Below are 13,426 nucleotides of genomic sequence, written 5' to 3'. Positions count from 1 at the left end.
AAATGTGCATCTGACGGATTCAGAAATTCTGATGGATGTTGCCAATCGTGGCCCCTCTATGGCCCCTGATTTAGAAAAATCATAGATCCTCCACTGCAGCTAAAGTCATTTTAGTGATCAAAGTTTCACACTGAACTGTAATTTATATATATACAATGTCTTGTTATACAGTCTATTAAGGTAAACCATCAGTTACTTAGTAGCTTATAATATATAATATATAAAGCTTAATGTCTCTTTGAACTTGAAATTTTTGCAGACACATACAATTTTGGGTGGATTTGACTTCAGTTACACTCTTTTCACCACAGAGTCTTTATTGTAGGATGTAGCTGTCATAGCAACAGTCACTGTGAATGTTAATAGGAAATGTGAATCGCAACATAGTTGGAAAGTTGTTGATAACGGGGATTTACTGGGTGACCACAGCAGTGCCCCGTAAGAAATAACTAACACTTCTAGTGTTCAGTTTTGTGGAGATTGCTATGTTGTTCTATATAGACTCCATTCAGTTATATATTCTGAGGCGGCACTTTGCTGTAGTGTTGGATTCTTGTATATTCAAAAGAGTTTCCAATACATTTTGTCGTAGATGAAATGTCACAGAAGGGAGAACACAGGAGTAAATAAAATATAAAATACCTCTGTAAAGGCCCAACAGTCCCCTTATGAAACCACATCTAAATTCACTGGATCCAGATTTTTATTTGGATTATCACCAAATTGCACACACTCATACATATCTTTCCCCTAAACATGCCCGGTGTTTTTCGTCAACAGCTATGAATTATATCCTGAGAAATCAACGAGAATGTTTAAAAACATCATGTCTCACATAGTTAAAGAAAGTGAATCAGGCTCCTGATCTGGATCTGCACCTAAATGTATTTGCTCTGTCTTGGGTCATGTTCCACCCCTCCACAAAACATCATCAGTTGAGTAGTCTTGGCGTAATCTTGCCAACAGACAAACAAACGCTGACAGAAACAGAACCTCCTTGGCGTAAATAATGGTGTCTGAATCTAGCTGCCTCTGCCAAGTCTCCCTGAGAAGCTCTGATTAATGAACATCTCTCTGACTCTGAGTAAACAACAGTTTAATGTTTCACATGAGTAGAATTTATTTTGCTTCTGTTGTGTCAGTACAATATCAGCAGGTAGTACTGGACTGATGTGTGTTAACACTAGGATAGTAGCACAACATTCTGTTGATCTGCCAATAATAATGCCTTAAACTATATTAAGTATCCTAATGGCCTCAGATATTAACATTATAAATAAAGATAATGGAATCTGAGCACATGTTTAAATATGAGTTTATTCAAGCATTGTGGCAACTGTAAAAGGTGGAAGTGTTATATTATTTTAATAATATAACATGCTATGTATGGTGACAGTCAGTTGGCATCCAAACATTATGACAGCTTGAATAGACGTCATTGGACTCTTCCTCTTCCCACATTATAATAATGTTCACAAAAAAGCATAAATTCATTGTGCATCACAAAGTTTTACTCATGACGAGATTGAACTTCCAGTGGATTCAGTCCTTTGTGCTGATGCAGCTACTTGTCCCTGTCTCCAGACCCAGGTCCACCGCCGAATGATTTGATGAAATTGTAGATCCTTGTGCTGTACGGGACAAAGTCTTCCTTGTAGACAATGATAGTTTTAGTGTGAGCTGTCACGTACACAACTTGTTTTGGATCCTCTTCTACCTTTTCTTCTCTTTTCGCTGAGGTGGAGGGAGGAAATAAAAAGGGATTTAATGATCAGAAGGTAAACTGAGTGTAGGATATCATTTAATTGACAAAGTTAGAAGTGTCTAAATGTCTAAATTAACATGACTTTAGTTACCAGACCTAATACTTAAGCAGAAATCTAACAATGTGAAAATAATTATATTTTCCAAAATTCCTCTAGTATTCAAAGTTATATTAGAGTACAGAGGTAATGTAAGCAAAATGTAGTCAAGTCAATTTTTCTGTCATTATTATTATAATCAGCTATTATTTTGGATTGGAAGTTACAGCATTTCACAAATGAAAAGCATATTAGTAAAAACATGAGGAAATAAAAACAGTCATAAAAAACACTTAATGAGTATCAGAAGTTAAAGCATGACCAGACATTACAATAATGAAAAACAGGAATGAGTTTAAATGATTTTTATAGACGCACTAGTTCAAGTCAAACTCGTGTGTCACAGAGAGAGAGATGACCCCAGTGCTGGCTGTAATGTCTGTAAATACCAGCCATTGACCTTTGAATGTCAGTAGAATTACAAATATTACCAATCAACACTCACTGGCATAAATATCCTCATGCATAACTGGCTTTGTGCATTGCTGCTTATACAGTTTATTATTGGATGTGGTCACACTGTGCACATTTACTGTACATCCTCTGTTTTGATTGCTGTGGTCAGTTAACCATATTATCCCAGTGGGTTAATGTTCATTCATGCAGACTCTCTGGTTGTTTGTGTTTAGTTACTTCCCATCACAGCAGCAACACAGATACGAACAGACACACACACAGTGATGAGGGTAGTGAATACATCAGAGAGAGAGAGAGAGAGAGAGAGAGAGAGAGAGAGAGAGATGGTCTCTCACCGGGTTTGTCCTCATTACGACCTGTGTATTTGGAATACGCGTATGAACCGATCATGGTCCAGATACCGACAGCGTAAACTGCTGACACTCGTTTATTCCACTTCAACACGTCATCTAACTTCATGGCTGCAGCGGCTCTGTTGAAAATGTTGATCTAAAGTCTGAATGTTTTGGTTTTTCTTCAGGCAGATCGGTCAGGACGCCGCCATGACAGCCACTACCGGAAGTACCAAACACAATATTCCGGGGCGTGACCAATACGATTTAAAGAAACATGACAAATATTTGCATTGTCAAGAAATGGGGAAAAAATACTATAATTAGACCTTATTTAATAAAACAGTCAATATTATATTAGAGTCAATATTATTGTATAAAAAAACAACAACAAAAAACTAGTTTACATTTTAAAATCATCTATCTATCTATCTATCTATCTATCTATCTATCTATCTATCTATCTATCTATCTATCTATCTATCTATCTATCTATCTATCTATCTATGCATACATACACAAACATACATATATACAAACATATCAATATATATATACTACACACACAAAATGTTAAAATAATTAGTCGTATAATATGATATAGCTAATCTGTCAGAAAGCTATATGATTTTCTTTATATTTATTATTTATTATACAGGAAAAGTCAAAAATCAATGTATCACACTACAGTCTACATTGTACTGCTGGAATATAGTGAGGAGGACAGTTGGAAATTAATTTGTGTTAAAATACATGTGCTTGTACTATGAAATATTTACAGGTGTTGTGCCCTTAAATCATTGATATGTTTGTGATGTTGCATAATTACAATGTGCAGCCATGTTCATTGGAGTCTGTGCGTCTGTCCTGCTGCAACCTGACCCTCTTCTGAAGAAACACACAAATGAAATACAATCACTGGCACCATTTGTGTTTTATAAATCTGCCTTATCGTAGGTAAATGTCAGACCTGGTCATGTGATTAAATCACTCTTATTTAACACAATCATGTTGGATCTTGACTGAGTTGGCCTGCAAAGATGGGTGAATAGGTTAACCGAATAAAGGGATTATTTTGCAATGACTTATTTGTATATTTCACCACAATTATGAATGTTCAAAATAACATGCACTTGCTGTGCCTTTTTATTTTATTCATTTTGTTTTATATTTAATTTCCTTCTAATTATAATATTTCAGTTTGGTTTCACATAAACTGTATCCATAAAGTGTATTTTTATGGTAGAGAGTTGAAGCAATTTCCTGGATCATGTTTTGAGCACCTGCCCATCAATGCCTCATGTATTAGATATGAGTCACATCACACTTTTACTGATATATTATGTTACTGCTATGATGCATGGAATAAAGGTCAAAGCTGTCACTTGACTTGCCTTGTGGGTAATCTGAGATTCCACACATGCATGTTACCTCTGAACAACGTGTCTTTGATTATATGTGTTTGCTCTTTAGAGGATCTCCTTCATCCATGCTAACTAAAAGATACAGATCAGTCTGCAGCTCATTCAGTTAACACAACTCACAGATATTTGATTCAAACAAGAATATAGCGGAGCTGTTGACTTGAGTTAAACTTGATTCCTGTATGATTTGAGTTGTGTGGAATCTGACTCCCTAAATACCTGAATTTAAAAGCTAAAAAAAAAATGTACACATGTCAAAACTGTAGATTTGTGTTTTGGAGTCCTGAAGCAAGTCCATTAACCTTTGATGACCACCTAGTGAAAGTCATTTGTCCCAAACACATGATGCCAAAGCTCATGGCTTAGGTTAAAATGTCTAATCATGGGTACAATATGAAATCGTTGTCAGTTTGAAATCCAACCACTCCGACCTGCACCCTACAAAGATTTTGTTGATCTGTAACCCAACTTCATTGCTCCTGTCATTATTAACAAGGCACTCTTTCTTGACCAATTTTCTTAGAGAAGACATTTAAAAACATATTTGAATATACAGTACATTCATGTGACATACACATCTGTTATTACTATTATTTTATTAATGAATTTTTTTGTCACAAATTAATAATCATAGGTGCATTATGTAGTAATAACAATAACTAGGGCTACGTTGTAGCACTAACGGGCCCGAGCACAGGCATTTCGAAGCCTGTTGCGGTTAGTGGAGAGAGCGATCAATGACCAAGCGCACGTCTCCGCGTTGCATGCGTTTTGTGCACTGCGGCAAGGATAAATGCTTCACTTCCTGCGTCCATCACGCGATGTCGTTCCTTGCCTGCTAATTGCTCATTACGGTCCATGCTATCAATTGCACATCACACTGTTAAAATTGTATGTAAATCGAATGATAGTTGTAAAACAAAGCTTACTTCCTGTTGCCAGTAGGTGGTGCCATCACTATTATTACATACAGACTAATAGATCTGTTCAAGTACGGGCTCTGATGTAGCGTGAGCAATTTTGTGTCAATTGGACAATGTTACAACAACTTCATTTTCACACTGATCAGTAGGTGGCGCTATGACCCTGCACTAATATTAATATATGGAGCTGTTCAGGTCAGGATTATTGACACATAGAGCTGTTCAGGCTTGGACTCTGATCATGAGACAGAAGTTTGGTGGTGATAGGACAATGCACAGTGGAGTTATGAAAACATCGTCTCCTTTGGCGAAGGATGAACCTTCGCCGCAACTCAATGTCACAATTCTGACCATGGTCCAATGACTTGACTGAGGTCTAATGAGCTGTATATTATAAAGCAGCCAGGAGCAGTGCATCAAAGTATAAAACAAGTCACTTCCTGTAGCCAGCAGGGGGGGGTTTGACGACGAGTCAATATTGACACATGGATCTGATCAGGGCGGGACTGTGAATGTGTGAATGAGGTTTGAGGCTGATGGAACAATGCACAGAGGAGTTATAAGAAATCCCTCCTTTTTGCGAATCATCAAAATTTCACGCCACGCCACGGTCACACCGTGTAACGTACACTTAAAAAATTGTCATTTTACTCTTAATCATGAACTAAAGTTATTTCTCAACATTAATTGACAAACATCTGTAAGTTTAATTTAGTTTGCAACATATTAACAATGTGTGAACGAGCTCTTAAGCCCTGGCGAAGGAAATTTGTGCCTTGGGCAAACCATGGTCTTACACTGCCCTCTAGTGACAAATATTGCAGCTGCAGCTCAATCACCTTGATTTGACTCATCAAACTTTAACGCCACGTCACGGTCAAACCGTGGATAAAGTTAAATATACCGAGGTAGTTTACATCTCCATCTTGTTGTGATGACACTCATCTCAATATGAAGTTGATCTGATGAAAGCCCTACGACAAGTTTGTCAAAGTAAAAATGTGGAAAATGGCCAATATGGCCACAAAAGTCAAAATGGCGGGCTTCCTGTTTGTTCTACCTTTTTGATCCAAGAGACTTTATTGTTTGTTATGAAAAGACACATGTCCCTAACAATTTTTGTACATGTCCGCCACTCATAGTGCCGGGGCTGCCCTTTAGGGGGCGCTATTCAGTTATTTTGCCACGCCCATTCCTTAAAACCATATGAATATTTTCAGGGGTCAGCATGAACACTGAAGTTATAGCAATTTCGTGTGTCACGGCGAGTTGATGAACTTTGATGCCACGCCACTATTATGGCGTTTGATGAAAAGTCACAGTAATGTTATGCCTACATTATCAAGGTCTTGAGACACATTTGACACAGGTTGACATGGCTGCGGGCAGTGGGTGAGGAGGAATACCTCCAAGTGTAAGACATGCAAAAAAGAAGACATTTCCTGTTGCCAACAGGGGGCGCTGTGATTTTAAGTCATGATTTCTGTGTAGATGTCATAAGGCCGGGACTCTTGTCTTACATGTCTAGTTTGGACTCGATTGGACCATGTATGTCCGAGATACAGAACCTCGTGTTTTGATGGCGTGTAATCAAACTTTGACGCCACGCCACGGTCACACCGTGTGACCAAAAATTGATCTTTGAGTTAGTTTTTATCTCCATCTTGTTTAAATGACACTCATCTCAATTTGAAGTTGATCTGATGAAAGCCCTGGGACAAGTTCGTCAAAGTAAAAATATGAAAAATGGCCAAAATGGCCACTAAAGTCAATATGTCGGGCTTCCTGTTTGGTCTAGCATATCTATCCAAGAGACTTATTTGTTTGTTATGAAAAGACACATGTCCCTATCGATTTTTGTACATGTCGGCAAATCGTGGTGCCGGGGCTGCCCTTTAGGGGCGCTATTCAGTTATTTTGCCACGCCCATTCCTTAAAACCATCTGAATGTCTGCAGGGGGGGGCTGTTGTTACACAAATGTAGTTTGAGGGAGGTTGAACCTCCAACACCGAAGTTATAGCAATTTCGTGTGTCACGGCGAGTTGATGAATTTTGACGCCACGCCACTATTATGGCGTTGGACGAAAAGTCACAGTAATCTTATGCCTTCATTATCAAGGTCTTGAGACCCATTTGACACAGGTTGACATGGCTGCGGGCAGTGGGTGAGGAGGAATACCTCCAAGTGTAAGACGTTCCAAAAACAAGACATTTCCTGTTGCCACCAGGGGGCGCTGTGATTTTAAGTCATGATTTCTGTGTAGATGTCATCAGGCCGGGACTCTTTAGAAGTCTTTATTGGCTCAAAGCCAATAAAGTCACATATAAAGGAGAAATGTTGCTCCTTTACGACAGCTCCATTAGTAGACGACAGCTGCCCACTAATGGAGCTGTCGTAAAGGAGCAACATTTCTCCTTTAGAACTCTTTATTGGCTTTGATATAAAGCCAATAAAGTCACATATAAAGGAGAAAGGTTGCTCCTTTACGACAACAGTAGACAACAGTAGTAGAAGTAGTAGTAGCTCCATTAGTAGACAACAGCTGCCCGAGAATCTTCTCTCTGACAACGTCCTTAAACCCCGACAGACGACCGTCAGTAGACCAGCGCTTCACAGCAAAACTACTTTACAAGAACTTTTCTAACATTGGATCACCTGCGTTCATCCAACATGGAGAGGATCAACTGTAAGTTCGGTTCTAAGCAGTAGAGTCCATGTTCTTCTCCAGATCTACGGATATTTTATTATAATTTTTTTTTTTCAGGCAAATGATTTGGCTTTTTGAGGGCTTTAACATGCTCCAATCGTCACCAAAGTTTGCAGAAAATTTGAAATTGGTGAAAATGTACGTATTCTGGAGTAATTTTAAATGGACGTGGCAAAATGGCTCAACAGCGCCCCCTGCAACGCAGCCCCTGAATTTTCACACTGATCAGTAGGTGGCGCTATGACCCTGAACTAATATTAATATATGGAGCTGTTCAGGTCAGGATTGTGATCATAGGGCAGTAGTTTGGAGCCGGTTGGACAATGCAGAGTGGATTTACAAAGTACTTCCTGTTTCATGGCGAATCAGTAGGTGGCGCTATAACACTGAGGAAATATTGACACATAGAGCTGTTCAGGCTTGGACTCTGATCATGTGACAGAAGTTTGGTAGTGATAGGACGATGCACAGTGGAGTTGTGACAACATCGTGCCCTTTGGCGAAGGATGATCCTTCGCCGCACCTCAATGTTTACACGGTTTGAGGAAATGTCACAATTCTGACCATGATCCTATGACTTGACTGAGCTCTTTTGAGCTGTATATTGTAAAGCAGCCAGGAGCAGTTCATCAAAGTATAAAACATGTCACTTCCTGTAGCCAGCAGGTGGTGCTGTAATGATGAGTCAATATTGACACAGGGATCTGATCAGGGCGGGACTGTGAATGTGTGAATGAGGTTTGAGGCTGATGGAACAATGCACAGAGGAGTTATAAGAAATCCCTCTTTTTTGGCGAATCATCAAAATGTCACACCACGCCACGGTCAGACCGTGTAACGTACACTTTAAAAATGATCATTTTACTCTTAATCATGAACTAAAGTTATCTCTCAACATTAATTGACACACATCAGTAAGTTTAAGTTAGTTTACAACATATTAACAATGTGTGAACGAACTCTTCAGCCCTGGGGAAGAAAATTTGTGCCTGGGGCAAACCATGGTCTTACACTGCCCTCTAGTGACCAATATTGCAGCTGCAGCTCAATCATCTTGATTTGACTCATCAAACTTTAATGCCACGCCACGGTCAAACCGTGGGATAAAATCAAATATACCAAGGTAGTTTATATCTCCATCTTGTTGAGATGACATTCCCAGAAGTTGAAGTTGATCTGATGAAAGCCCTACGACACGTTCGTCAAAGTAAAAATGTCTAAAATGGTCAAAATGGCCACTAAAGCCAAAATGGCGGGCTTCCTGTTTGGTCTAGCATATCTATCCAAGAGACTTATTTGTTTGTTATGAAAAGACACATGTCCCTATCGATTTTTGTACATGTCGGCAAATCGTGGTGGCGGGGCTGCCCTTTAGGGGGCGCTATTCAGTTATTTTGCCACGCCCATTCCTTAAAACCATCTGAATGTCTGCAGGGGGGGGGCTGTTGTTACACAAATGTAGTTTGAGGGAGGTTGAACCTCCAACACCGAAGTTATAGCAATTTCGTGTGTCACGGCGAGTTGATGAATTTTGACGCCACGCCACTATTATGGCGTTGGACGAAAAGTCACAGTAATCTTATGCCTTCATTATCAAGGTCTTGAGACCCATTTGACACAGGTTGACATGGCTGCGGGCAGTGGGTGAGGAGGAATACCTCCAAGTGTAAGACGTTCCAAAACAAGACATTTCCTGTTGCCACCAGGGGGCACTGTGATTTTAAGTCATGATTTCTGTGTAGATGTCATCAGGCCGGGACTCTTTAGAAGTCTTTATTGGCTCAAAGCCAATAAAGTCACATATAAAGGAGAAATGTTGCTCCTTTACGACAGCTCCATAGTGAGACGACAGCTGCCCACTAATGGAGCTGTCGTAGCACAACATTCTCCTAGAACTCTTTATTGGCTTTGATATAAAGCCAATAAAGTCACATATAAAGGAGAAAGGTTGCTCCTTTACGACAACAGTAGACAACAGTAGTAGAAGTAGTAGTAGCTCCATTAGTAGACAACAGCTGCCCGAGAATCTTCTCTCTGACAACGTCCTTAAACCCCGACAGACGACCGTCAGTAGACCAGAGCTTCACAGCAAAACTACTTTAAAAGAACTTTTCTAACATTGGATCACCTGCGTTCATCCAACATGGAGAGGATCAACTGTAATTTTATATCTCCATCTTTTTGAGATGACATTCCCAGAAGTTGAAGTTGATCTGATGAAAGCCCTACGACACGTTCGTCAAAGTAAAAATGTCTAAAATGGTCAAAATGGCCACTAGAGCCAAAATGGCGGGCTTCCTGTTTGGTCTAGCATATCTATCCAAGAGACTTATTTGTTTGTTATGAAAAGACACATGTCGCTATCGATTTTGTACATGTCGGCAAATCGTGCTGCCGGGGCTGCCCTTTAGGGCGCTATTCAGTTATTTTGCCACGCCCATTCCTTAAAACCATCTGAATGTCTGCAGGGGGGCTGTTGTTACACAAATGTAGTTTGAGGGAGGTTGAACCTCCAACACCGAAGTTATAGCAATTTCGTGTCTCGCCGAGTTGATGAATTTTGACGCCACGCCACTATTATGGCGTTGGACGAAAGTCACAGTAATCTTATGCCTTCATTATCAAGGTCTTGAGACCCATTTGACACAGGTTGACATGGCTGCGGGCAGTGGGTGAGGAGGAATACCTCCAAGTGTAAGACGTTCCAAAAACAGGAAATTTCCTGTTGCCACCAGGGGGCGCTGTGATTTTAAAGGGGACATAGCATGCCCATTTTACCACAAGTTGATATTGTTCCTTGGGGTCTTAATGAAATGTCTGTAACATACTTTGGTCAAAATACCACAAGGATCATTTAAAGCAGCACCCTTTTACCCTGTATAAAACAGCCCTCCACAGAGTGACCTGTTTTGAGTGCCTGTTCCTTTAAATACTAATGAACCAGCTCCCCCCCCCCTCTCCCCATGATTTTAAACGATATAAATTACATATTTTATATGATATAAATTATCAAATATGCATCCCATATTTTGTATTCCCTTCTGTTGTCCTGGAGTTTAAATTTTCCCAATCACATAATTAAATGTCCCCTCTGCCCATCCACTACAAGCACACAAGCAGACAGACAGAGAGAGAAAGAGAGGTGGGGGCTATGAAGACCATCATTTACCCCGAACCCCGACATTCAACGGGTACAACAACAAGCGGAGAAAGCAGAATCGCGGGCTGACCTTATATATACAGTCTATGGGGCTGACCAGCGCGGAAATGCTCGTCCCGTGTGAACAGCCAGGCGGCTGCGCGGCGAAGCAGCGCTGCGCTGCCTCGCAGCGGCGCTTCGTCCCGTGTAAACCCGGCGTAACGAGTGGGGGCTCTGTGTGTTTGTGCCAGTGTTACAGTAGTGCTGAACACTGCGGAAGTCTTCCACACTGCTGGCTGTGTGGCGTTGACACAAATTCCAGCTCACGCATGGGAGAGCGGCGGTCGCGCCCGAGCAACTGCTGCAGCCTCCCAGTCCCAACGATCCAGACAAATGCCACATGTGAGTGAATCGCGGGCTGACCAGCGCGGAGAAATGCTCGTCCCGTGTGAACAGCCAGGCGGCTGCGCGCTTGGGAACGGCGCTGCGCTGCCTCGCAGCCTCGCTGCCTCCGGTGTAAACCCAGCGTAACGAGTGTGGGGGAGGGGGATGAGGTGGGGTGGGCCAAGGCCATGTAGGGAACTTCCAGTGCCTTGTTACGACACAAAACCCAGGAAGCTCAATCGAGTCACTCAAGCATGACGTTTCTGACTTAGAGGAACCATAACAAAACGCGAGTGTTTTTTCCCGAGTTTTTGGGTTGGTAGACTTGCCAGATACCCACATTAACGTGTAGAAGCACTAACAAAGTGGAATTTGCATGCTATGTCCCCTTTAAGTCATGATTTCTGTGTAGATGTCATCAGGCCGGGACTCTTTAGAACTCTTTATTGGCTCACATATAAAGGAGAAATGTTGCTCCTTTATGACAGCTCCATTAGTAGACGACAGCTGCCCACTAATGGAGCTGTCGTGAAAGCAACATTTCTCCTTAAGCTCTTTATTGGCTTTGATATAAAGCCAATAAAGTCACATATAAAGGAGAAAGGTTGCTCCTTTACGACAACAGTAGACAACAGTAGTAGAAGTCGTAGTAGCTCCATTAGTAGACAACAGCTGCCCGAGAATCTTCTCTCTGACAACGTCCTTAAACCCCGACAGACGACCATCAGTAGACCAGCGCTTCACCGCAAAACTACTTTACAAGAACTTTTCTAACATTGGATCACCTGCGTTCATCCAACATGGAGAGGATCAACTGTAAGTTTATATCTCCATCTTGTTGAGATGACATTCCCAGAAGTTGAAGTTGATCTGATGAAAGCCCTACGACACGTTTGTCAAAGTAAAAATGTCTAAAATGGTCAAAATGGCCACTAAAGCCAAAATGGTGGGCTTCCTGTTTGGTTTAGCATATCTATCCAAGAGACTTATTTGTTTGTTATGAAAAGACACATGTCCCTATCGATTTTTGTACATGTCGGCAAATCGTGGCGGCGGGGCTGCCCTTTAGTGGGCGCTATTCAGTTATTTTGCCATGCCCATTCCTTAAAACCATCTGAATGTCTGCAGGGGGGGGGCTGTTGTTACACAAATGTAGTTTGAGGGAGGTTGAACCTCCAACACCGAAGTTATAGCAATTTCGTGTGTCACGGCGAGTTGATGAACTTTGACGCCACGCCACTATTATGGCGTTGGACGAAAAGTCACAGTAATCTTATGCCTTCATTATCAAGGTCTTGAGACCCATTTGACACAGGTTGACATGGCTGCGGGCAGTGGGTGAGGAGGAATACCTCCAAGTGTAAGACGTTCCAAAAACAAGACATTTCCTGTTGCCACCAGGGGGCGCTGTGATTTTAAGTCATGATTTCTGTGTAGATGTCATCAGGCCGGGACTCTTTAGAACTCTTTATTGGCTCAAAGCCAATAAAGTCACATATAAAGGAGAAATGTTGCTCTTTACGACAGCTCCATTAGTAGACGACAGCTGCCCACTAATGGAGCTGTCGTAAGAGCACAATTCTCCTTTAAACTCTTTATTGGCTTTGATATAAAGCCAATAAAGTCACATATAGAGGAGAAAGGTTGCTCCTTTACGACAACAGTAGACAACAGTAGTAGAAGTAGTAGTAGCTCCATTAGTAGACAACAGCTGCCCGAGAATCTTCTCTCTGACAACGTCCTTAAACCCCGACAGACGACCGTCAGTAGACCAGCGCTTCACGGCAAAACTACTTTACAAGAACTTTTCTAACATTGGATCACCTGCGTTCATCCAACATGGAGAGGATCAACTGTAAGTTCTGTTCTAAGCAGTAGAGTCCATGTTCTTCTACAGATCTACGGATATTTTATTATAATTTTTTTTTTTCAGGCAAATGAATTGGCTTTTTGAGGGCTTTAACATGCTCCAATCGTCACCAAAGTTTGCAGAAAATTAGAAAGTGTTGAAAAGTTACGTATTGTGGAGTAATTTTTATTTTTAAATTTTTATTTTTTATTATTATTATTTTGTTCAGGCAAATGAATTGGCTTTTTGAGGGCTTTAATTTTAATTAGGGATTAACATTGCGTGACGGATGCAGGAAGTGAAGCGTTTATCCTTCCCGCAGTGCGCAAAACGCATGCAACGCGGAGACGTGCGCTTGGTCAGTGATCGCTCTCTCCACTAACCGCA

The 13,426-nt window shown here is 41.0% G+C and overlaps 1 protein-coding gene across 1 annotated transcript; it reads right to left on the bottom strand.

Moving 5' to 3' along the window:
* Window positions 1-1,298: 1,298 nt before the first annotated feature.
* LOC118121078 (small integral membrane protein 26) lies at window positions 1,299-2,846 on the bottom strand. The gene is made up of 2 exons (XM_035176730.2): window positions 2,615-2,846; window positions 1,299-1,734 (listed from the first exon to the last, which is right to left on the bottom strand). The coding sequence occupies exons 1-2, from the start codon at window positions 2,736-2,738 to the stop codon at window positions 1,565-1,567; spliced, it is 294 nt and encodes a 97-aa protein (XP_035032621.2). The 5' UTR covers window positions 2,739-2,846; the 3' UTR covers window positions 1,299-1,564.
* Between the last annotated feature and the right edge of the window lie 10,580 nt (window positions 2,847-13,426).

Source organism: Hippoglossus stenolepis, chromosome 2 (assembly GCF_022539355.2).
Source record: "Hippoglossus stenolepis isolate QCI-W04-F060 chromosome 2, HSTE1.2, whole genome shotgun sequence".
Classification (NCBI taxonomy): domain Eukaryota; kingdom Metazoa; phylum Chordata; class Actinopteri; order Pleuronectiformes; family Pleuronectidae; genus Hippoglossus; species Hippoglossus stenolepis.
Note: the sequence above shows the minus strand (reverse complement) of the source record. Positions and strands in the feature narration are given on the sequence as shown.